We start from the raw sequence: 25,320 nt of genomic DNA, 5'->3' as shown, positions 1-25,320 counted from the left end.
CCCCCCCCCCCACCCCCCCCCCCCCCCACCCCCCCCCCCCCCCACCCCCCCCCCCCCCCACCCCCCCCCCCCCCCACCCCCCCCCCCCCCCACCCCCCCCCCCCCCCACCCCCCCCCCCCCCCACCCCCCCCCCCCCCCACCCCCCCCCCCCCCCACCCCCCCCCCCCCCCACCCCCCCCCCCCCCCACCCCCCCCCCCCCCCACCCCCCCCCCCCCCCACCCCCCCCCCCCCCCACCCCCCCCCCCCCCCACCCCCCCCCCCCCCCACCCCCCCCCCCCCCCACCCCCCCCCCCCCCCACCCCCCCCCCCCCCCACCCCCCCCCCCCCCCACCCCCCCCCCCCCCCACCCCCCCCCCCCCCCACCCCCCCCCCCCCCCACCCCCCCCCCCCCCCACCCCCCCCCCCCCCCACCCCCCCCCCCCCCCACCCCCCCCCCCCCCCACCCCCCCCCCCCCCCACCCCCCCCCCCCCCCACCCCCCCCCCCCCCCACCCCCCCCCCCCCCCACCCCCCCCCCCCCCCACCCCCCCCCCCCCCCACCCCCCCCCCCCCCCACCCCCCCCCCCCCCCACCCCCCCCCCCCCCCACCCCCCCCCCCCCCCACCCCCCCCCCCCCCCACCCCCCCCCCCCCCCACCCCCCCCCCCCCCCACCCCCCCCCCCCCCCACCCCCCCCCCCCCCCACCCCCCCCCCCCCCCACCCCCCCCCCCCCCCACCCCCCCCCCCCCCCACCCCCCCCCCCCCCCACCCCCCCCCCCCCCCACCCCCCCCCCCCCCCACCCCCCCCCCCCCCCACCCCCCCCCCCCCCCACCCCCCCCCCCCCCCACCCCCCCCCCCCCCCACCCCCCCCCCCCCCCACCCCCCCCCCCCCCCACCCCCCCCCCCCCCCACCCCCCCCCCCCCCCACCCCCCCCCCCCCCCACCCCCCCCCCCCCCCACCCCCCCCCCCCCCCACCCCCCCCCCCCCCCACCCCCCCCCCCCCCCACCCCCCCCCCCCCCCACCCCCCCCCCCCCCCACCCCCCCCCCCCCCCACCCCCCCCCCCCCCCACCCCCCCCCCCCCCCACCCCCCCCCCCCCCCACCCCCCCCCCCCCCCACCCCCCCCCCCCCCCACCCCCCCCCCCCCCCACCCCCCCCCCCCCCCACCCCCCCCCCCCCCCACCCCCCCCCCCCCCCACCCCCCCCCCCCCCCACCCCCCCCCCCCCCCACCCCCCCCCCCCCCCACCCCCCCCCCCCCCCACCCCCCCCCCCCCCCACCCCCCCCCCCCCCCACCCCCCCCCCCCCCCACCCCCCCCCCCCCCCACCCCCCCCCCCCCCCACCCCCCCCCCCCCCCACCCCCCCCCCCCCCCACCCCCCCCCCCCCCCACCCCCCCCCCCCCCCACCCCCCCCCCCCCCCACCCCCCCCCCCCCCCACCCCCCCCCCCCCCCACCCCCCCCCCCCCCCACCCCCCCCCCCCCCCACCCCCCCCCCCCCCCACCCCCCCCCCCCCCCACCCCCCCCCCCCCCCACCCCCCCCCCCCCCCACCCCCCCCCCCCCCCACCCCCCCCCCCCCCCACCCCCCCCCCCCCCCACCCCCCCCCCCCCCCACCCCCCCCCCCCCCCACCCCCCCCCCCCCCCACCCCCCCCCCCCCCCACCCCCCCCCCCCCCCACCCCCCCCCCCCCCCACCCCCCCCCCCCCCCACCCCCCCCCCCCCCCACCCCCCCCCCCCCCCACCCCCCCCCCCCCCCACCCCCCCCCCCCCCCACCCCCCCCCCCCCCCACCCCCCCCCCCCCCCACCCCCCCCCCCCCCCACCCCCCCCCCCCCCCACCCCCCCCCCCCCCCACCCCCCCCCCCCCCCACCCCCCCCCCCCCCCACCCCCCCCCCCCCCCACCCCCCCCCCCCCCCACCCCCCCCCCCCCCCACCCCCCCCCCCCCCCACCCCCCCCCCCCCCCACCCCCCCCCCCCCCCACCCCCCCCCCCCCCCACCCCCCCCCCCCCCCACCCCCCCCCCCCCCCACCCCCCCCCCCCCCCACCCCCCCCCCCCCCCACCCCCCCCCCCCCCCACCCCCCCCCCCCCCCACCCCCCCCCCCCCCCACCCCCCCCCCCCCCCACCCCCCCCCCCCCCCACCCCCCCCCCCCCCCACCCCCCCCCCCCCCCACCCCCCCCCCCCCCCACCCCCCCCCCCCCCCACCCCCCCCCCCCCCCACCCCCCCCCCCCCCCACCCCCCCCCCCCCCCACCCCCCCCCCCCCCCACCCCCCCCCCCCCCCACCCCCCCCCCCCCCCACCCCCCCCCCCCCCCACCCCCCCCCCCCCCCACCCCCCCCCCCCCCCACCCCCCCCCCCCCCCACCCCCCCCCCCCCCCACCCCCCCCCCCCCCCACCCCCCCCCCCCCCCACCCCCCCCCCCCCCCACCCCCCCCCCCCCCCACCCCCCCCCCCCCCCACCCCCCCCCCCCCCCACCCCCCCCCCCCCCCACCCCCCCCCCCCCCCACCCCCCCCCCCCCCCACCCCCCCCCCCCCCCACCCCCCCCCCCCCCCACCCCCCCCCCCCCCCACCCCCCCCCCCCCCCACCCCCCCCCCCCCCCACCCCCCCCCCCCCCCACCCCCCCCCCCCCCCACCCCCCCCCCCCCCCACCCCCCCCCCCCCCCACCCCCCCCCCCCCCCACCCCCCCCCCCCCCCACCCCCCCCCCCCCCCACCCCCCCCCCCCCCCACCCCCCCCCCCCCCCACCCCCCCCCCCCCCCACCCCCCCCCCCCCCCACCCCCCCCCCCCCCCACCCCCCCCCCCCCCCACCCCCCCCCCCCCCCACCCCCCCCCCCCCCCACCCCCCCCCCCCCCCACCCCCCCCCCCCCCCACCCCCCCCCCCCCCCACCCCCCCCCCCCCCCACCCCCCCCCCCCCCCACCCCCCCCCCCCCCCACCCCCCCCCCCCCCCACCCCCCCCCCCCCCCACCCCCCCCCCCCCCCACCCCCCCCCCCCCCCACCCCCCCCCCCCCCCACCCCCCCCCCCCCCCACCCCCCCCCCCCCCCACCCCCCCCCCCCCCCACCCCCCCCCCCCCCCACCCCCCCCCCCCCCCACCCCCCCCCCCCCCCACCCCCCCCCCCCCCCACCCCCCCCCCCCCCCACCCCCCCCCCCCCCCACCCCCCCCCCCCCCCACCCCCCCCCCCCCCCACCCCCCCCCCCCCCCACCCCCCCCCCCCCCCACCCCCCCCCCCCCCCACCCCCCCCCCCCCCCACCCCCCCCCCCCCCCACCCCCCCCCCCCCCCACCCCCCCCCCCCCCCACCCCCCCCCCCCCCCACCCCCCCCCCCCCCCACCCCCCCCCCCCCCCACCCCCCCCCCCCCCCACCCCCCCCCCCCCCCACCCCCCCCCCCCCCCACCCCCCCCCCCCCCCACCCCCCCCCCCCCCCACCCCCCCCCCCCCCCACCCCCCCCCCCCCCCACCCCCCCCCCCCCCCACCCCCCCCCCCCCCCACCCCCCCCCCCCCCCACCCCCCCCCCCCCCCACCCCCCCCCCCCCCCACCCCCCCCCCCCCCCACCCCCCCCCCCCCCCACCCCCCCCCCCCCCCACCCCCCCCCCCCCCCACCCCCCCCCCCCCCCACCCCCCCCCCCCCCCACCCCCCCCCCCCCCCACCCCCCCCCCCCCCCACCCCCCCCCCCCCCCACCCCCCCCCCCCCCCACCCCCCCCCCCCCCCACCCCCCCCCCCCCCCACCCCCCCCCCCCCCCACCCCCCCCCCCCCCCACCCCCCCCCCCCCCCACCCCCCCCCCCCCCCACCCCCCCCCCCCCCCACCCCCCCCCCCCCCCACCCCCCCCCCCCCCCACCCCCCCCCCCCCCCACCCCCCCCCCCCCCCACCCCCCCCCCCCCCCACCCCCCCCCCCCCCCACCCCCCCCCCCCCCCACCCCCCCCCCCCCCCACCCCCCCCCCCCCCCACCCCCCCCCCCCCCCACCCCCCCCCCCCCCCACCCCCCCCCCCCCCCACCCCCCCCCCCCCCCACCCCCCCCCCCCCCCACCCCCCCCCCCCCCCACCCCCCCCCCCCCCCACCCCCCCCCCCCCCCACCCCCCCCCCCCCCCACCCCCCCCCCCCCCCACCCCCCCCCCCCCCCACCCCCCCCCCCCCCCACCCCCCCCCCCCCCCACCCCCCCCCCCCCCCACCCCCCCCCCCCCCCACCCCCCCCCCCCCCCACCCCCCCCCCCCCCCACCCCCCCCCCCCCCCACCCCCCCCCCCCCCCACCCCCCCCCCCCCCCACCCCCCCCCCCCCCCACCCCCCCCCCCCCCCACCCCCCCCCCCCCCCACCCCCCCCCCCCCCCACCCCCCCCCCCCCCCACCCCCCCCCCCCCCCACCCCCCCCCCCCCCCACCCCCCCCCCCCCCCACCCCCCCCCCCCCCCACCCCCCCCCCCCCCCACCCCCCCCCCCCCCCACCCCCCCCCCCCCCCACCCCCCCCCCCCCCCACCCCCCCCCCCCCCCACCCCCCCCCCCCCCCACCCCCCCCCCCCCCCACCCCCCCCCCCCCCCACCCCCCCCCCCCCCCACCCCCCCCCCCCCCCACCCCCCCCCCCCCCCACCCCCCCCCCCCCCCACCCCCCCCCCCCCCCACCCCCCCCCCCCCCCACCCCCCCCCCCCCCCACCCCCCCCCCCCCCCACCCCCCCCCCCCCCCACCCCCCCCCCCCCCCACCCCCCCCCCCCCCCACCCCCCCCCCCCCCCACCCCCCCCCCCCCCCACCCCCCCCCCCCCCCACCCCCCCCCCCCCCCACCCCCCCCCCCCCCCACCCCCCCCCCCCCCCACCCCCCCCCCCCCCCACCCCCCCCCCCCCCCACCCCCCCCCCCCCCCACCCCCCCCCCCCCCCACCCCCCCCCCCCCCCACCCCCCCCCCCCCCCACCCCCCCCCCCCCCCACCCCCCCCCCCCCCCACCCCCCCCCCCCCCCACCCCCCCCCCCCCCCACCCCCCCCCCCCCCCACCCCCCCCCCCCCCCACCCCCCCCCCCCCCCACCCCCCCCCCCCCCCACCCCCCCCCCCCCCCACCCCCCCCCCCCCCCACCCCCCCCCCCCCCCACCCCCCCCCCCCCCCACCCCCCCCCCCCCCCACCCCCCCCCCCCCCCACCCCCCCCCCCCCCCACCCCCCCCCCCCCCCACCCCCCCCCCCCCCCACCCCCCCCCCCCCCCACCCCCCCCCCCCCCCACCCCCCCCCCCCCCCACCCCCCCCCCCCCCCACCCCCCCCCCCCCCCACCCCCCCCCCCCCCCACCCCCCCCCCCCCCCACCCCCCCCCCCCCCCACCCCCCCCCCCCCCCACCCCCCCCCCCCCCCACCCCCCCCCCCCCCCACCCCCCCCCCCCCCCACCCCCCCCCCCCCCCACCCCCCCCCCCCCCCACCCCCCCCCCCCCCCACCCCCCCCCCCCCCCACCCCCCCCCCCCCCCACCCCCCCCCCCCCCCACCCCCCCCCCCCCCCACCCCCCCCCCCCCCCACCCCCCCCCCCCCCCACCCCCCCCCCCCCCCACCCCCCCCCCCCCCCACCCCCCCCCCCCCCCACCCCCCCCCCCCCCCACCCCCCCCCCCCCCCACCCCCCCCCCCCCCCACCCCCCCCCCCCCCCACCCCCCCCCCCCCCCACCCCCCCCCCCCCCCACCCCCCCCCCCCCCCACCCCCCCCCCCCCCCACCCCCCCCCCCCCCCACCCCCCCCCCCCCCCACCCCCCCCCCCCCCCACCCCCCCCCCCCCCCACCCCCCCCCCCCCCCACCCCCCCCCCCCCCCACCCCCCCCCCCCCCCACCCCCCCCCCCCCCCACCCCCCCCCCCCCCCACCCCCCCCCCCCCCCACCCCCCCCCCCCCCCACCCCCCCCCCCCCCCACCCCCCCCCCCCCCCACCCCCCCCCCCCCCCACCCCCCCCCCCCCCCACCCCCCCCCCCCCCCACCCCCCCCCCCCCCCACCCCCCCCCCCCCCCACCCCCCCCCCCCCCCACCCCCCCCCCCCCCCACCCCCCCCCCCCCCCACCCCCCCCCCCCCCCACCCCCCCCCCCCCCCACCCCCCCCCCCCCCCACCCCCCCCCCCCCCCACCCCCCCCCCCCCCCACCCCCCCCCCCCCCCACCCCCCCCCCCCCCCACCCCCCCCCCCCCCCACCCCCCCCCCCCCCCACCCCCCCCCCCCCCCACCCCCCCCCCCCCCCACCCCCCCCCCCCCCCACCCCCCCCCCCCCCCACCCCCCCCCCCCCCCACCCCCCCCCCCCCCCACCCCCCCCCCCCCCCACCCCCCCCCCCCCCCACCCCCCCCCCCCCCCACCCCCCCCCCCCCCCACCCCCCCCCCCCCCCACCCCCCCCCCCCCCCACCCCCCCCCCCCCCCACCCCCCCCCCCCCCCACCCCCCCCCCCCCCCACCCCCCCCCCCCCCCACCCCCCCCCCCCCCCACCCCCCCCCCCCCCCACCCCCCCCCCCCCCCACCCCCCCCCCCCCCCACCCCCCCCCCCCCCCACCCCCCCCCCCCCCCACCCCCCCCCCCCCCCACCCCCCCCCCCCCCCACCCCCCCCCCCCCCCACCCCCCCCCCCCCCCACCCCCCCCCCCCCCCACCCCCCCCCCCCCCCACCCCCCCCCCCCCCCACCCCCCCCCCCCCCCACCCCCCCCCCCCCCCACCCCCCCCCCCCCCCACCCCCCCCCCCCCCCACCCCCCCCCCCCCCCACCCCCCCCCCCCCCCACCCCCCCCCCCCCCCACCCCCCCCCCCCCCCACCCCCCCCCCCCCCCACCCCCCCCCCCCCCCACCCCCCCCCCCCCCCACCCCCCCCCCCCCCCACCCCCCCCCCCCCCCACCCCCCCCCCCCCCCACCCCCCCCCCCCCCCACCCCCCCCCCCCCCCACCCCCCCCCCCCCCCACCCCCCCCCCCCCCCACCCCCCCCCCCCCCCACCCCCCCCCCCCCCCACCCCCCCCCCCCCCCACCCCCCCCCCCCCCCACCCCCCCCCCCCCCCACCCCCCCCCCCCCCCACCCCCCCCCCCCCCCACCCCCCCCCCCCCCCACCCCCCCCCCCCCCCACCCCCCCCCCCCCCCACCCCCCCCCCCCCCCACCCCCCCCCCCCCCCACCCCCCCCCCCCCCCACCCCCCCCCCCCCCCACCCCCCCCCCCCCCCACCCCCCCCCCCCCCCACCCCCCCCCCCCCCCACCCCCCCCCCCCCCCACCCCCCCCCCCCCCCACCCCCCCCCCCCCCCACCCCCCCCCCCCCCCACCCCCCCCCCCCCCCACCCCCCCCCCCCCCCACCCCCCCCCCCCCCCACCCCCCCCCCCCCCCACCCCCCCCCCCCCCCACCCCCCCCCCCCCCCACCCCCCCCCCCCCCCACCCCCCCCCCCCCCCACCCCCCCCCCCCCCCACCCCCCCCCCCCCCCACCCCCCCCCCCCCCCACCCCCCCCCCCCCCCACCCCCCCCCCCCCCCACCCCCCCCCCCCCCCACCCCCCCCCCCCCCCACCCCCCCCCCCCCCCACCCCCCCCCCCCCCCACCCCCCCCCCCCCCCACCCCCCCCCCCCCCCACCCCCCCCCCCCCCCACCCCCCCCCCCCCCCACCCCCCCCCCCCCCCACCCCCCCCCCCCCCCACCCCCCCCCCCCCCCACCCCCCCCCCCCCCCACCCCCCCCCCCCCCCACCCCCCCCCCCCCCCACCCCCCCCCCCCCCCACCCCCCCCCCCCCCCACCCCCCCCCCCCCCCACCCCCCCCCCCCCCCACCCCCCCCCCCCCCCACCCCCCCCCCCCCCCACCCCCCCCCCCCCCCACCCCCCCCCCCCCCCACCCCCCCCCCCCCCCACCCCCCCCCCCCCCCACCCCCCCCCCCCCCCACCCCCCCCCCCCCCCACCCCCCCCCCCCCCCACCCCCCCCCCCCCCCACCCCCCCCCCCCCCCACCCCCCCCCCCCCCCACCCCCCCCCCCCCCCACCCCCCCCCCCCCCCACCCCCCCCCCCCCCCACCCCCCCCCCCCCCCACCCCCCCCCCCCCCCACCCCCCCCCCCCCCCACCCCCCCCCCCCCCCACCCCCCCCCCCCCCCACCCCCCCCCCCCCCCACCCCCCCCCCCCCCCACCCCCCCCCCCCCCCACCCCCCCCCCCCCCCACCCCCCCCCCCCCCCACCCCCCCCCCCCCCCACCCCCCCCCCCCCCCACCCCCCCCCCCCCCCACCCCCCCCCCCCCCCACCCCCCCCCCCCCCCACCCCCCCCCCCCCCCACCCCCCCCCCCCCCCACCCCCCCCCCCCCCCACCCCCCCCCCCCCCCACCCCCCCCCCCCCCCACCCCCCCCCCCCCCCACCCCCCCCCCCCCCCACCCCCCCCCCCCCCCACCCCCCCCCCCCCCCACCCCCCCCCCCCCCCACCCCCCCCCCCCCCCACCCCCCCCCCCCCCCACCCCCCCCCCCCCCCACCCCCCCCCCCCCCCACCCCCCCCCCCCCCCACCCCCCCCCCCCCCCACCCCCCCCCCCCCCCACCCCCCCCCCCCCCCACCCCCCCCCCCCCCCACCCCCCCCCCCCCCCACCCCCCCCCCCCCCCACCCCCCCCCCCCCCCACCCCCCCCCCCCCCCACCCCCCCCCCCCCCCACCCCCCCCCCCCCCCACCCCCCCCCCCCCCCACCCCCCCCCCCCCCCACCCCCCCCCCCCCCCACCCCCCCCCCCCCCCACCCCCCCCCCCCCCCACCCCCCCCCCCCCCCACCCCCCCCCCCCCCCACCCCCCCCCCCCCCCACCCCCCCCCCCCCCCACCCCCCCCCCCCCCCACCCCCCCCCCCCCCCACCCCCCCCCCCCCCCACCCCCCCCCCCCCCCACCCCCCCCCCCCCCCACCCCCCCCCCCCCCCACCCCCCCCCCCCCCCACCCCCCCCCCCCCCCACCCCCCCCCCCCCCCACCCCCCCCCCCCCCCACCCCCCCCCCCCCCCACCCCCCCCCCCCCCCACCCCCCCCCCCCCCCACCCCCCCCCCCCCCCACCCCCCCCCCCCCCCACCCCCCCCCCCCCCCACCCCCCCCCCCCCCCACCCCCCCCCCCCCCCACCCCCCCCCCCCCCCACCCCCCCCCCCCCCCACCCCCCCCCCCCCCCACCCCCCCCCCCCCCCACCCCCCCCCCCCCCCACCCCCCCCCCCCCCCACCCCCCCCCCCCCCCACCCCCCCCCCCCCCCACCCCCCCCCCCCCCCACCCCCCCCCCCCCCCACCCCCCCCCCCCCCCACCCCCCCCCCCCCCCACCCCCCCCCCCCCCCACCCCCCCCCCCCCCCACCCCCCCCCCCCCCCACCCCCCCCCCCCCCCACCCCCCCCCCCCCCCACCCCCCCCCCCCCCCACCCCCCCCCCCCCCCACCCCCCCCCCCCCCCACCCCCCCCCCCCCCCACCCCCCCCCCCCCCCACCCCCCCCCCCCCCCACCCCCCCCCCCCCCCACCCCCCCCCCCCCCCACCCCCCCCCCCCCCCACCCCCCCCCCCCCCCACCCCCCCCCCCCCCCACCCCCCCCCCCCCCCACCCCCCCCCCCCCCCACCCCCCCCCCCCCCCACCCCCCCCCCCCCCCACCCCCCCCCCCCCCCACCCCCCCCCCCCCCCACCCCCCCCCCCCCCCACCCCCCCCCCCCCCCACCCCCCCCCCCCCCCACCCCCCCCCCCCCCCACCCCCCCCCCCCCCCACCCCCCCCCCCCCCCACCCCCCCCCCCCCCCACCCCCCCCCCCCCCCACCCCCCCCCCCCCCCACCCCCCCCCCCCCCCACCCCCCCCCCCCCCCACCCCCCCCCCCCCCCACCCCCCCCCCCCCCCACCCCCCCCCCCCCCCACCCCCCCCCCCCCCCACCCCCCCCCCCCCCCACCCCCCCCCCCCCCCACCCCCCCCCCCCCCCACCCCCCCCCCCCCCCACCCCCCCCCCCCCCCACCCCCCCCCCCCCCCACCCCCCCCCCCCCCCACCCCCCCCCCCCCCCACCCCCCCCCCCCCCCACCCCCCCCCCCCCCCACCCCCCCCCCCCCCCACCCCCCCCCCCCCCCACCCCCCCCCCCCCCCACCCCCCCCCCCCCCCACCCCCCCCCCCCCCCACCCCCCCCCCCCCCCACCCCCCCCCCCCCCCACCCCCCCCCCCCCCCACCCCCCCCCCCCCCCACCCCCCCCCCCCCCCACCCCCCCCCCCCCCCACCCCCCCCCCCCCCCACCCCCCCCCCCCCCCACCCCCCCCCCCCCCCACCCCCCCCCCCCCCCACCCCCCCCCCCCCCCACCCCCCCCCCCCCCCACCCCCCCCCCCCCCCACCCCCCCCCCCCCCCACCCCCCCCCCCCCCCACCCCCCCCCCCCCCCACCCCCCCCCCCCCCCACCCCCCCCCCCCCCCACCCCCCCCCCCCCCCACCCCCCCCCCCCCCCACCCCCCCCCCCCCCCACCCCCCCCCCCCCCCACCCCCCCCCCCCCCCACCCCCCCCCCCCCCCACCCCCCCCCCCCCCCACCCCCCCCCCCCCCCACCCCCCCCCCCCCCCACCCCCCCCCCCCCCCACCCCCCCCCCCCCCCACCCCCCCCCCCCCCCACCCCCCCCCCCCCCCACCCCCCCCCCCCCCCACCCCCCCCCCCCCCCACCCCCCCCCCCCCCCACCCCCCCCCCCCCCCACCCCCCCCCCCCCCCACCCCCCCCCCCCCCCACCCCCCCCCCCCCCCACCCCCCCCCCCCCCCACCCCCCCCCCCCCCCACCCCCCCCCCCCCCCACCCCCCCCCCCCCCCACCCCCCCCCCCCCCCACCCCCCCCCCCCCCCACCCCCCCCCCCCCCCACCCCCCCCCCCCCCCACCCCCCCCCCCCCCCACCCCCCCCCCCCCCCACCCCCCCCCCCCCCCACCCCCCCCCCCCCCCACCCCCCCCCCCCCCCACCCCCCCCCCCCCCCACCCCCCCCCCCCCCCACCCCCCCCCCCCCCCACCCCCCCCCCCCCCCACCCCCCCCCCCCCCCACCCCCCCCCCCCCCCACCCCCCCCCCCCCCCACCCCCCCCCCCCCCCACCCCCCCCCCCCCCCACCCCCCCCCCCCCCCACCCCCCCCCCCCCCCACCCCCCCCCCCCCCCACCCCCCCCCCCCCCCACCCCCCCCCCCCCCCACCCCCCCCCCCCCCCACCCCCCCCCCCCCCCACCCCCCCCCCCCCCCACCCCCCCCCCCCCCCACCCCCCCCCCCCCCCACCCCCCCCCCCCCCCACCCCCCCCCCCCCCCACCCCCCCCCCCCCCCACCCCCCCCCCCCCCCACCCCCCCCCCCCCCCACCCCCCCCCCCCCCCACCCCCCCCCCCCCCCACCCCCCCCCCCCCCCACCCCCCCCCCCCCCCACCCCCCCCCCCCCCCACCCCCCCCCCCCCCCACCCCCCCCCCCCCCCACCCCCCCCCCCCCCCACCCCCCCCCCCCCCCACCCCCCCCCCCCCCCACCCCCCCCCCCCCCCACCCCCCCCCCCCCCCACCCCCCCCCCCCCCCACCCCCCCCCCCCCCCACCCCCCCCCCCCCCCACCCCCCCCCCCCCCCACCCCCCCCCCCCCCCACCCCCCCCCCCCCCCACCCCCCCCCCCCCCCACCCCCCCCCCCCCCCACCCCCCCCCCCCCCCACCCCCCCCCCCCCCCACCCCCCCCCCCCCCCACCCCCCCCCCCCCCCACCCCCCCCCCCCCCCACCCCCCCCCCCCCCCACCCCCCCCCCCCCCCACCCCCCCCCCCCCCCACCCCCCCCCCCCCCCACCCCCCCCCCCCCCCACCCCCCCCCCCCCCCACCCCCCCCCCCCCCCACCCCCCCCCCCCCCCACCCCCCCCCCCCCCCACCCCCCCCCCCCCCCACCCCCCCCCCCCCCCACCCCCCCCCCCCCCCACCCCCCCCCCCCCCCACCCCCCCCCCCCCCCACCCCCCCCCCCCCCCACCCCCCCCCCCCCCCACCCCCCCCCCCCCCCACCCCCCCCCCCCCCCACCCCCCCCCCCCCCCACCCCCCCCCCCCCCCACCCCCCCCCCCCCCCACCCCCCCCCCCCCCCACCCCCCCCCCCCCCCACCCCCCCCCCCCCCCACCCCCCCCCCCCCCCACCCCCCCCCCCCCCCACCCCCCCCCCCCCCCACCCCCCCCCCCCCCCACCCCCCCCCCCCCCCACCCCCCCCCCCCCCCACCCCCCCCCCCCCCCACCCCCCCCCCCCCCCACCCCCCCCCCCCCCCACCCCCCCCCCCCCCCACCCCCCCCCCCCCCCACCCCCCCCCCCCCCCACCCCCCCCCCCCCCCACCCCCCCCCCCCCCCACCCCCCCCCCCCCCCACCCCCCCCCCCCCCCACCCCCCCCCCCCCCCACCCCCCCCCCCCCCCACCCCCCCCCCCCCCCACCCCCCCCCCCCCCCACCCCCCCCCCCCCCCACCCCCCCCCCCCCCCACCCCCCCCCCCCCCCACCCCCCCCCCCCCCCACCCCCCCCCCCCCCCACCCCCCCCCCCCCCCACCCCCCCCCCCCCCCACCCCCCCCCCCCCCCACCCCCCCCCCCCCCCACCCCCCCCCCCCCCCACCCCCCCCCCCCCCCACCCCCCCCCCCCCCCACCCCCCCCCCCCCCCACCCCCCCCCCCCCCCACCCCCCCCCCCCCCCACCCCCCCCCCCCCCCACCCCCCCCCCCCCCCACCCCCCCCCCCCCCCACCCCCCCCCCCCCCCACCCCCCCCCCCCCCCACCCCCCCCCCCCCCCACCCCCCCCCCCCCCCACCCCCCCCCCCCCCCACCCCCCCCCCCCCCCACCCCCCCCCCCCCCCACCCCCCCCCCCCCCCACCCCCCCCCCCCCCCACCCCCCCCCCCCCCCACCCCCCCCCCCCCCCACCCCCCCCCCCCCCCACCCCCCCCCCCCCCCACCCCCCCCCCCCCCCACCCCCCCCCCCCCCCACCCCCCCCCCCCCCCACCCCCCCCCCCCCCCACCCCCCCCCCCCCCCACCCCCCCCCCCCCCCACCCCCCCCCCCCCCCACCCCCCCCCCCCCCCACCCCCCCCCCCCCCCACCCCCCCCCCCCCCCACCCCCCCCCCCCCCCACCCCCCCCCCCCCCCACCCCCCCCCCCCCCCACCCCCCCCCCCCCCCACCCCCCCCCCCCCCCACCCCCCCCCCCCCCCACCCCCCCCCCCCCCCACCCCCCCCCCCCCCCACCCCCCCCCCCCCCCACCCCCCCCCCCCCCCACCCCCCCCCCCCCCCACCCCCCCCCCCCCCCACCCCCCCCCCCCCCCACCCCCCCCCCCCCCCACCCCCCCCCCCCCCCACCCCCCCCCCCCCCCACCCCCCCCCCCCCCCACCCCCCCCCCCCCCCACCCCCCCCCCCCCCCACCCCCCCCCCCCCCCACCCCCCCCCCCCCCCACCCCCCCCCCCCCCCACCCCCCCCCCCCCCCACCCCCCCCCCCCCCCACCCCCCCCCCCCCCCACCCCCCCCCCCCCCCACCCCCCCCCCCCCCCACCCCCCCCCCCCCCCACCCCCCCCCCCCCCCACCCCCCCCCCCCCCCACCCCCCCCCCCCCCCACCCCCCCCCCCCCCCACCCCCCCCCCCCCCCACCCCCCCCCCCCCCCACCCCCCCCCCCCCCCACCCCCCCCCCCCCCCACCCCCCCCCCCCCCCACCCCCCCCCCCCCCCACCCCCCCCCCCCCCCACCCCCCCCCCCCCCCACCCCCCCCCCCCCCCACCCCCCCCCCCCCCCACCCCCCCCCCCCCCCACCCCCCCCCCCCCCCACCCCCCCCCCCCCCCACCCCCCCCCCCCCCCACCCCCCCCCCCCCCCACCCCCCCCCCCCCCCACCCCCCCCCCCCCCCACCCCCCCCCCCCCCCACCCCCCCCCCCCCCCACCCCCCCCCCCCCCCACCCCCCCCCCCCCCCACCCCCCCCCCCCCCCACCCCCCCCCCCCCCCACCCCCCCCCCCCCCCACCCCCCCCCCCCCCCACCCCCCCCCCCCCCCACCCCCCCCCCCCCCCACCCCCCCCCCCCCCCACCCCCCCCCCCCCCCACCCCCCCCCCCCCCCACCCCCCCCCCCCCCCACCCCCCCCCCCCCCCACCCCCCCCCCCCCCCACCCCCCCCCCCCCCCACCCCCCCCCCCCCCCACCCCCCCCCCCCCCCACCCCCCCCCCCCCCCACCCCCCCCCCCCCCCACCCCCCCCCCCCCCCACCCCCCCCCCCCCCCACCCCCCCCCCCCCCCACCCCCCCCCCCCCCCACCCCCCCCCCCCCCCACCCCCCCCCCCCCCCACCCCCCCCCCCCCCCACCCCCCCCCCCCCCCACCCCCCCCCCCCCCCACCCCCCCCCCCCCCCACCCCCCCCCCCCCCCACCCCCCCCCCCCCCCACCCCCCCCCCCCCCCACCCCCCCCCCCCCCCACCCCCCCCCCCCCCCACCCCCCCCCCCCCCCACCCCCCCCCCCCCCCACCCCCCCCCCCCCCCACCCCCCCCCCCCCCCACCCCCCCCCCCCCCCACCCCCCCCCCCCCCCACCCCCCCCCCCCCCCACCCCCCCCCCCCCCCACCCCCCCCCCCCCCCACCCCCCCCCCCCCCCACCCCCCCCCCCCCCCACCCCCCCCCCCCCCCACCCCCCCCCCCCCCCACCCCCCCCCCCCCCCACCCCCCCCCCCCCCCACCCCCCCCCCCCCCCACCCCCCCCCCCCCCCACCCCCCCCCCCCCCCACCCCCCCCCCCCCCCACCCCCCCCCCCCCCCACCCCCCCCCCCCCCCACCCCCCCCCCCCCCCACCCCCCCCCCCCCCCACCCCCCCCCCCCCCCACCCCCCCCCCCCCCCACCCCCCCCCCCCCCCACCCCCCCCCCCCCCCACCCCCCCCCCCCCCCACCCCCCCCCCCCCCCACCCCCCCCCCCCCCCACCCCCCCCCCCCCCCACCCCCCCCCCCCCCCACCCCCCCCCCCCCCCACCCCCCCCCCCCCCCACCCCCCCCCCCCCCCACCCCCCCCCCCCCCCACCCCCCCCCCCCCCCACCCCCCCCCCCCCCCACCCCCCCCCCCCCCCACCCCCCCCCCCCCCCACCCCCCCCCCCCCCCACCCCCCCCCCCCCCCACCCCCCCCCCCCCCCACCCCCCCCCCCCCCCACCCCCCCCCCCCCCCACCCCCCCCCCCCCCCACCCCCCCCCCCCCCCACCCCCCCCCCCCCCCACCCCCCCCCCCCCCCACCCCCCCCCCCCCCCACCCCCCCCCCCCCCCACCCCCCCCCCCCCCCACCCCCCCCCCCCCCCACCCCCCCCCCCCCCCACCCCCCCCCCCCCCCACCCCCCCCCCCCCCCACCCCCCCCCCCCCCCACCCCCCCCCCCCCCCACCCCCCCCCCCCCCCACCCCCCCCCCCCCCCACCCCCCCCCCCCCCCACCCCCCCCCCCCCCCACCCCCCCCCCCCCCCACCCCCCCCCCCCCCCACCCCCCCCCCCCCCCACCCCCCCCCCCCCCCACCCCCCCCCCCCCCCACCCCCCCCCCCCCCCACCCCCCCCCCCCCCCACCCCCCCCCCCCCCCACCCCCCCCCCCCCCCACCCCCCCCCCCCCCCACCCCCCCCCCCCCCCACCCCCCCCCCCCCCCACCCCCCCCCCCCCCCACCCCCCCCCCCCCCCACCCCCCCCCCCCCCCACCCCCCCCCCCCCCCACCCCCCCCCCCCCCCACCCCCCCCCCCCCCCACCCCCCCCCCCCCCCACCCCCCCCCCCCCCCACCCCCCCCCCCCCCCACCCCCCCCCCCCCCCACCCCCCCCCCCCCCCACCCCCCCCCCCCCCCACCCCCCCCCCCCCCCACCCCCCCCCCCCCCCACCCCCCCCCCCCCCCACCCCCCCCCCCCCCCACCCCCCCCCCCCCCCACCCCCCCCCCCCCCCACCCCCCCCCCCCCCCACCCCCCCCCCCCCCCACCCCCCCCCCCCCCCACCCCCCCCCCCCCCCACCCCCCCCCCCCCCCACCCCCCCCCCCCCCCACCCCCCCCCCCCCCCACCCCCCCCCCCCCCCACCCCCCCCCCCCCCCACCCCCCCCCCCCCCCACCCCCCCCCCCCCCCACCCCCCCCCCCCCCCACCCCCCCCCCCCCCCACCCCCCCCCCCCCCCACCCCCCCCCCCCCCCACCCCCCCCCCCCCCCACCCCCCCCCCCCCCCACCCCCCCCCCCCCCCACCCCCCCCCCCCCCCACCCCCCCCCCCCCCCACCCCCCCCCCCCCCCACCCCCCCCCCCCCCCACCCCCCCCCCCCCCCACCCCCCCCCCCCCCCACCCCCCCCCCCCCCCACCCCCCCCCCCCCCCACCCCCCCCCCCCCCCACCCCCCCCCCCCCCCACCCCCCCCCCCCCCCACCCCCCCCCCCCCCCACCCCCCCCCCCCCCCACCCCCCCCCCCCCCCACCCCCCCCCCCCCCCACCCCCCCCCCCCCCCACCCCCCCCCCCCCCCACCCCCCCCCCCCCCCACCCCCCCCCCCCCCCACCCCCCCCCCCCCCCACCCCCCCCCCCCCCCACCCCCCCCCCCCCCCACCCCCCCCCCCCCCCACCCCCCCCCCCCCCCACCCCCCCCCCCCCCCACCCCCCCCCCCCCCCACCCCCCCCCCCCCCCACCCCCCCCCCCCCCCACCCCCCCCCCCCCCCACCCCCCCCCCCCCCCACCCCCCCCCCCCCCCACCCCCCCCCCCCCCCACCCCCCCCCCCCCCCACCCCCCCCCCCCCCCACCCCCCCCCCCCCCCACCCCCCCCCCCCCCCACCCCCCCCCCCCCCCACCCCCCCCCCCCCCCACCCCCCCCCCCCCCCACCCCCCCCCCCCCCCACCCCCCCCCCCCCCCACCCCCCCCCCCCCCCACCCCCCCCCCCCCCCACCCCCCCCCCCCCCCACCCCCCCCCCCCCCCACCCCCCCCCCCCCCCACCCCCCCCCCCCCCCACCCCCCCCCCCCCCCACCCCCCCCCCCCCCCACCCCCCCCCCCCCCCACCCCCCCCCCCCCCCACCCCCCCCCCCCCCCACCCCCCCCCCCCCCCACCCCCCCCCCCCCCCACCCCCCCCCCCCCCCACCCCCCCCCCCCCCCACCCCCCCCCCCCCCCACCCCCCCCCCCCCCCACCCCCCCCCCCCCCCACCCCCCCCCCCCCCCACCCCCCCCCCCCCCCACCCCCCCCCCCCCCCACCCCCCCCCCCCCCCACCCCCCCCCCCCCCCACCCCCCCCCCCCCCCACCCCCCCCCCCCCCCACCCCCCCCCCCCCCCACCCCCCCCCCCCCCCACCCCCCCCCCCCCCCACCCCCCCCCCCCCCCACCCCCCCCCCCCCCCACCCCCCCCCCCCCCCACCCCCCCCCCCCCCCACCCCCCCCCCCCCCCACCCCCCCCCCCCCCCACCCCCCCCCCCCCCCACCCCCCCCCCCCCCCACCCCCCCCCCCCCCCACCCCCCCCCCCCCCCACCCCCCCCCCCCCCCACCCCCCCCCCCCCCCACCCCCCCCCCCCCCCACCCCCCCCCCCCCCCACCCCCCCCCCCCCCCACCCCCCCCCCCCCCCACCCCCCCCCCCCCCCACCCCCCCCCCCCCCCACCCCCCCCCCCCCCCACCCCCCCCCCCCCCCACCCCCCCCCCCCCCCACCCCCCCCCCCCCCCACCCCCCCCCCCCCCCACCCCCCCCCCCCCCCACCCCCCCCCCCCCCCACCCCCCCCCCCCCCCACCCCCCCCCCCCCCCACCCCCCCCCCCCCCCACCCCCCCCCCCCCCCACCCCCCCCCCCCCCCACCCCCCCCCCCCCCCACCCCCCCCCCCCCCCACCCCCCCCCCCCCCCACCCCCCCCCCCCCCCACCCCCCCCCCCCCCCACCCCCCCCCCCCCCCACCCCCCCCCCCCCCCACCCCCCCCCCCCCCCACCCCCCCCCCCCCCCACCCCCCCCCCCCCCCACCCCCCCCCCCCCCCACCCCCCCCCCCCCCCACCCCCCCCCCCCCCCACCCCCCCCCCCCCCCACCCCCCCCCCCCCCCACCCCCCCCCCCCCCCACCCCCCCCCCCCCCCACCCCCCCCCCCCCCCACCCCCCCCCCCCCCCACCCCCCCCCCCCCCCACCCCCCCCCCCCCCCACCCCCCCCCCCCCCCACCCCCCCCCCCCCCCACCCCCCCCCCCCCCCACCCCCCCCCCCCCCCACCCCCCCCCCCCCCCACCCCCCCCCCCCCCCACCCCCCCCCCCCCCCACCCCCCCCCCCCCCCACCCCCCCCCCCCCCCACCCCCCCCCCCCCCCACCCCCCCCCCCCCCCACCCCCCCCCCCCCCCACCCCCCCCCCCCCCCACCCCCCCCCCCCCCCACCCCCCCCCCCCCCCACCCCCCCCCCCCCCCACCCCCCCCCCCCCCCACCCCCCCCCCCCCCCACCCCCCCCCCCCCCCACCCCCCCCCCCCCCCACCCCCCCCCCCCCCCACCCCCCCCCCCCCCCACCCCCCCCCCCCCCCACCCCCCCCCCCCCCCACCCCCCCCCCCCCCCACCCCCCCCCCCCCCCACCCCCCCCCCCCCCCACCCCCCCCCCCCCCCACCCCCCCCCCCCCCCACCCCCCCCCCCCCCCACCCCCCCCCCCCCCCACCCCCCCCCCCCCCCACCCCCCCCCCCCCCCACCCCCCCCCCCCCCCACCCCCCCCCCCCCCCACCCCCCCCCCCCCCCACCCCCCCCCCCCCCCACCCCCCCCCCCCCCCACCCCCCCCCCCCCCCACCCCCCCCCCCCCCCACCCCCCCCCCCCCCCACCCCCCCCCCCCCCCACCCCCCCCCCCCCCCACCCCCCCCCCCCCCCACCCCCCCCCCCCCCCACCCCCCCCCCCCCCCACCCCCCCCCCCCCCCACCCCCCCCCCCCCCCACCCCCCCCCCCCCCCACCCCCCCCCCCCCCCACCCCCCCCCCCCCCCACCCCCCCCCCCCCCCACCCCCCCCCCCCCCCACCCCCCCCCCCCCCCACCCCCCCCCCCCCCCACCCCCCCCCCCCCCCACCCCCCCCCCCCCCCACCCCCCCCCCCCCCCACCCCCCCCCCCCCCCACCCCCCCCCCCCCCCACCCCCCCCCCCCCCCACCCCCCCCCCCCCCCACCCCCCCCCCCCCCCACCCCCCCCCCCCCCCACCCCCCCCCCCCCCCACCCCCCCCCCCCCCCACCCCCCCCCCCCCCCACCCCCCCCCCCCCCCACCCCCCCCCCCCCCCACCCCCCCCCCCCCCCACCCCCCCCCCCCCCCACCCCCCCCCCCCCCCACCCCCCCCCCCCCCCACCCCCCCCCCCCCCCACCCCCCCCCCCCCCCACCCCCCCCCCCCCCCACCCCCCCCCCCCCCCACCCCCCCCCCCCCCCACCCCCCCCCCCCCCCACCCCCCCCCCCCCCCACCCCCCCCCCCCCCCACCCCCCCCCCCCCCCACCCCCCCCCCCCCCCACCCCCCCCCCCCCCCACCCCCCCCCCCCCCCACCCCCCCCCCCCCCCACCCCCCCCCCCCCCCACCCCCCCCCCCCCCCACCCCCCCCCCCCCCCACCCCCCCCCCCCCCCACCCCCCCCCCCCCCCACCCCCCCCCCCCCCCACCCCCCCCCCCCCCCACCCCCCCCCCCCCCCACCCCCCCCCCCCCCCACCCCCCCCCCCCCCCACCCCCCCCCCCCCCCACCCCCCCCCCCCCCCACCCCCCCCCCCCCCCACCCCCCCCCCCCCCCACCCCCCCCCCCCCCCACCCCCCCCCCCCCCCACCCCCCCCCCCCCCCACCCCCCCCCCCCCCCACCCCCCCCCCCCCCCACCCCCCCCCCCCCCCACCCCCCCCCCCCCCCACCCCCCCCCCCCCCCACCCCCCCCCCCCCCCACCCCCCCCCCCCCCCACCCCCCCCCCCCCCCACCCCCCCCCCCCCCCACCCCCCCCCCCCCCCACCCCCCCCCCCCCCCACCCCCCCCCCCCCCCACCCCCCCCCCCCCCCACCCCCCCCCCCCCCCACCCCCCCCCCCCCCCACCCCCCCCCCCCCCCACCCCCCCCCCCCCCCACCCCCCCCCCCCCCCACCCCCCCCCCCCCCCACCCCCCCCCCCCCCCACCCCCCCCCCCCCCCACCCCCCCCCCCCCCCACCCCCCCCCCCCCCCACCCCCCCCCCCCCCCACCCCCCCCCCCCCCCACCCCCCCCCCCCCCCACCCCCCCCCCCCCCCACCCCCCCCCCCCCCCACCCCCCCCCCCCCCCACCCCCCCCCCCCCCCACCCCCCCCCCCCCCCACCCCCCCCCCCCCCCACCCCCCCCCCCCCCCACCCCCCCCCCCCCCCACCCCCCCCCCCCCCCACCCCCCCCCCCCCCCACCCCCCCCCCCCCCCACCCCCCCCCCCCCCCACCCCCCCCCCCCCCCACCCCCCCCCCCCCCCACCCCCCCCCCCCCCCACCCCCCCCCCCCCCCACCCCCCCCCCCCCCCACCCCCCCCCCCCCCCACCCCCCCCCCCCCCCACCCCCCCCCCCCCCCACCCCCCCCCCCCCCCACCCCCCCCCCCCCCCACCCCCCCCCCCCCCCACCCCCCCCCCCCCCCACCCCCCCCCCCCCCCACCCCCCCCCCCCCCCACCCCCCCCCCCCCCCACCCCCCCCCCCCCCCACCCCCCCCCCCCCCCACCCCCCCCCCCCCCCACCCCCCCCCCCCCCCACCCCCCCCCCCCCCCACCCCCCCCCCCCCCCACCCCCCCCCCCCCCCACCCCCCCCCCCCCCCACCCCCCCCCCCCCCCACCCCCCCCCCCCCCCACCCCCCCCCCCCCCCACCCCCCCCCCCCCCCACCCCCCCCCCCCCCCACCCCCCCCCCCCCCCACCCCCCCCCCCCCCCACCCCCCCCCCCCCCCACCCCCCCCCCCCCCCACCCCCCCCCCCCCCCACCCCCCCCCCCCCCCACCCCCCCCCCCCCCCACCCCCCCCCCCCCCCACCCCCCCCCCCCCCCACCCCCCCCCCCCCCCACCCCCCCCCCCCCCCACCCCCCCCCCCCCCCACCCCCCCAGTAGTCCATGAACATCGGGAGAGCCACAGGTTGCAGACCCCTGGTCTAGACATTATATCCTGGGGAGGTTGCTTTCCCCACCCCCAAACTCTGCCTCCCACTCCCGTCTCCACCTCCAAATCTCCAGAAATTTCTCAACTTGGAGCTGCCAACACCAGCGTCAGCTTGTGTAAAATAATTGAGAGATATTGTGTCAACTAAACACCCAGTGCTTTAAATAGTCTTTTAGCTGGCAACTGCTACTGATCTTGTATTCTTGCTGAAGGTACATTTGAAAAGGAACAGTTTTATAGCTTCTTTCATCCAGGAAGAGGGAAGATTCTTGTTAATCTTCGCAGCAGTGGTGTAGGAGGTTAGGAGCTCATGTATCTAATCTGGAGGGACCGGGTTTGATTCCCAGCTCTTCCGCCTGAGCTGTGGAGGCTTATCTGGGGAATTCAGATTAGCCTGTGCACTCCCACACACGCCAGCTGGGTGACCTTGGGCTAGTCACAGTTCTTTTGAGCTCTCTCAGCCCCACCTACCTTGCAGGGTGTTTGTTGTGAGGGGGGAAGGGCAAGGAGATTGTCAGCCCCTTTGAGTCTCCTACAGGAGAGAAAGGGGGGATATAAATCCAAACTCTTCTTCTTCTCCTTCTTCTTCTTGAAACTGAGCCGTAACCTGTTGAGTGTTGGGCAGTCTATCTACCTGATCTCATATACATACATATACATACATTTTTTCTCTCTCTCTCCCTCATTTTGTTTCATGTAGCCATAGGTACAGAATAAGGTGTAGTGGTTATACTAAATGGTTTTGTATATACTTGCCATTACAATTTGGGTTTTGTATATACTTGCCATTGCAATTTGGGTTTTAAAAGAATGTCTTATTGAGTGACATAATTTGAACAAAGTATCTACGCAGCAGTGGCGTAGGAGGTTAAGAGCTCGTGTATCTAATCTGGAGGAACCAGGTTTGATTCCCAGCTCTGCCGCCTGAGCTGTGGAGGCTCATCTGGAGAATTCAGATTAGCCTGATGCACTCCCACACATGCCAGCTGGGTGACCTTGGGCTAGTCACAGCTTCTCAGAGCTCTCTCAGCCCCACCTACCTCACAGGGTGTTTGTTGTGAGGGGGAAAGGGCAAGGAGATTGTCAGCCCCTTTGAGTCTCCTGCAGGAGAGAAACGGGGGATATAAATCCAAACTCTTCTTCTTCTATTGTTAAATTTTGTACTTTATATTACAGGTTGCCTTGAAGAAGTCCGTGGCCAAAATGCATGCAGAATCTTTAGCCTAGCTATATGTTATTATATCATTGTTTATATTTTGCTTTACTTTCACCATCAGCCTTGCCCTTATTTTTATCTCTTATCTTTTATCTCTTTATCTCTTTATTGCTTTTATCTGACTGGTGCAGCTATTTTATTTTCTCCTCGGCTTCCATTCCTGGCAAGTCAATCAGTCCCACTGAAGAGAATGCATGTTCCGTTTCAAAGGAAAATCACCCACATGCTAAAAAAACAACAACAGTGATGTAATTTGGCATCAAGAAATGGCACTTCTCCAAAGCTCAAGGAGTCTTAGGAAATGCAAGGTCGGGCATCCAGGGTTCGTTTGAGTCTTTGCTGAGGAGTCATTGGAGCACATTTCATTAGTTTGTCCAAAATTTAACAATTTTAGACCAAACCTGTTTTTAGGGGATCCCTTACTGGTCCATCCAAGCCTTTTTAATCTTAAATTGAACTATCTTCTGAATACAGAGAATCCCAAGCAACTGGACATAGTGGCCAAATTCTTGCTCACTATTACGAAATGATTTCCTGGTCTCCTCTTTCGCTCTGATGTATGCATTTTTGAAACAGGAGTACCTGTTTTATTTTGTAAAACTGTATTTGGATTACTTAGTTCTGCTATGTTTTAATGCCTAATAAAGGTCTTTGAACTTGAACTTGAGTCTTTGCTGATAAAGGCAGGTGCATTCCACCCAAGGGGACATGTGGGATCCAATGTCCCCGGCCAGTGGCCATTTAGTCACGTGGGGTGGGTGGAAAATCACCCCCCCACCCCTCCTTTGAGATGATCTGGTGCAAAAAAAGTTGTTTAGTCGTGGTGGGGGGGTGGTGTTCGCCCATATTGAGGGGGGGTGGTGGAAAATGCAGATTTCGCACTGGGGTCAGGGGTGGGATCCAGCAGGTTCTCACCAGTTCCCGAGAGCGGGTTACTAATTATTTGTGTGTGCCGAGAGGGGGTTGCTCATTGGGTCCGCTTTTCCATTAGAAATTCCATTAGGTCCAAAAACCATCAAGTCCTGTTGTTTCCTATGTGGCTGGTTAGCGAAGGTAGAAAACTGGATAATTCTCCCTGTTGGGCTGTTTTAAAAACATGTTTTAGAAATATGGTAAAGTGCCTTGTTTCAGGAAAGTCTCCTTCTTTTGATTTCTAGAAACAAAATGAAGTATCTGAAAGTATTCAGTATTTGACAGGCAGTCAATTAGAGGAGAAGTCGTTGTTTCTGTTGGCAGCAGACGATAGGACTTGCTATAATGAGTTTAAATTATGGACAGAAAGACACCAGCTGGAAATTAGGAACTTTTTTTTTACAGTAAGAGTTTTTTACAGTAACAGAGAAATTATTAATGTCCCGCCTCCGGAATGCCCGGCCACGCCCCCGTCGTGCCCCGCCCAGCCCCGTTGGTGCTACGCCACTGTTTGAATCCCACCACCATGGGAACCTGTTACTAAAATTTTTGGATCCCACCACTGACTGGGATACATTTTCCCCAGGTAAAGGGCTGGCTCCAGGTTTGCTAATCCAGACTGTGAAATTCCTGGAGATTTTGGTGTCTGGATGCTGAGGATGCTGGGACTTGGGGAGGGTTGGAGATCCACTGTCCTTCCCAGAGATCACCAGATCCCTTTTTTGAGGCTGGCAACTTTAACTGGGTTGGAGTAAACGTCCGGCTTAGTCTTGCCCTGGGTCAAAAGGCATTTCGGATCGCTCCGCTTCTGTCTCGAGGGTCACTTTGCCAGACAGATCTGCATCTCGAATGCATAAAAAAACGAGCAGGTGAAGATGAGCCGGTGAAGGACATGCTTTTCGGACTGGCCGGTTGTTTAAAGAGCCGGGTAATTTTCCACCAGCCACGACCATTTAAGAAAAATCAATGGGGACACCGGAAGATGAATGGGCAGCTGGAAGCGCAGCGGGACGAGGGGCTCGGCTGTCGCTCGGCGGCGACCGCTGGGGAATATTAACGATCACATTTTGATAAGCCAGGCAGGCCAATAAACAGACGCTCCGATGTTATTGATGGCGGCTCGTTCGCATTCAGTTACACATCTATTTGAAATGCAACAGGATAATTGGACATAACCTTTGTCGATGCGAGCAGAGCCGGGCCTCATTCGTCTCTCGCTGCAGGCACCTGTGGGTAAAGCCAGAACCGAGATATCTCCCCCTTGGAAAGGAACGGGGCCCCAGCAAGGATACGGGGGCTCTCGTTGATATAGATTTCTTCTCCTTAAACCATCTCTCCTGGCTGCATCCCCCTGGCCTGAACCTGGACACCCAGGGACTACTTTTAGTCTACTTTTTAGACTACTTTGAGAGCCAGTGTTGTATAGTGGTTAAGAGCAGGTGGGTTCTAATCTGGAGAACTGGGTTTGATTCCCCATTCCTCCACCTGAGTGATGGAAGCTTATCTGGTGAACCAGATGTGTTTCCGCACTCCTACATTCCTGCTGGGTGACCTTGGGCTAGTCAATGTTCTTTCAGAACTCTCCAGCCCCACCTACCTCACAAGGTGTCTGTTATGGGGAGAGGAAGGGAAAGGATCTTGTAGGCCACCTTGAGTCTCCTTACAGGAAAGAAAGGTGGGGTATAAATCCCAACTACTACTACTACTACTCCCCTCCTCCTCCTCCTCCTTTTCCTTTTCTTCTTCTTCTTCCTCTTTTTCTTCTTCTTTTTCTTCCTTCCTCTTCTTCTTCCTCTTCTTCTTCCTCTTCTTCTTCCTCTTCCTCTTCTTCTTCCTCCTCTTCTTCTTCCTCTTCTTCTTCCTCTTCCTCTTCTTCCTCTTCCTCTTCTTCCTCTTTTTCTTCCTCTTCTTCCTCCTCTTCTTCCTCCTCTTCTTCCTCTTTTTCTTCCTCTTCCTCTTCCTCTTCTTCTTCCTCCTTTTCTTCTTCTTCTTCCTCTTCTTCTTCCTGTTCCTGTTCCTCTTCTTCTTCTTCCTCTTCTTCTTCCTCTTCTTCCTCTTCTTCTTCTTCCTCTTCTTCTTCTTCTTCCTCTTCTTCTTCTTCCTCTTCTTCTTCTTCATTATTTTGCCCAGCCAGTTTCTATCT

General features: G+C 85.5%; 1 protein-coding gene across 1 annotated transcript in view; it reads left to right on the top strand.

The window, feature by feature from the left end:
* MYO15B (myosin XVB) overlaps positions 1-24,234 on the top strand; it is a 98,552-nt gene extending 74,318 nt beyond the window's left edge. The window contains exon 17 of the mRNA XM_048487407.1: positions 24,010-24,234. Within this exon, the coding sequence (XP_048343364.1) occupies positions 24,010-24,234 (225 nt within the window). The remainder of the gene's footprint in view (positions 1-24,009) is intronic.
* The last annotated feature ends 1,086 nt before the right edge of the window (positions 24,235-25,320 follow it).

This window comes from Sphaerodactylus townsendi, linkage group LG03 (genome assembly GCF_021028975.2).
Source record: "Sphaerodactylus townsendi isolate TG3544 linkage group LG03, MPM_Stown_v2.3, whole genome shotgun sequence".
Classification (NCBI taxonomy): domain Eukaryota; kingdom Metazoa; phylum Chordata; class Lepidosauria; order Squamata; family Sphaerodactylidae; genus Sphaerodactylus; species Sphaerodactylus townsendi.
The sequence above is the reverse complement of the archived record's forward strand: the minus strand, read 5'-3'. Positions and strand labels throughout refer to the sequence as shown.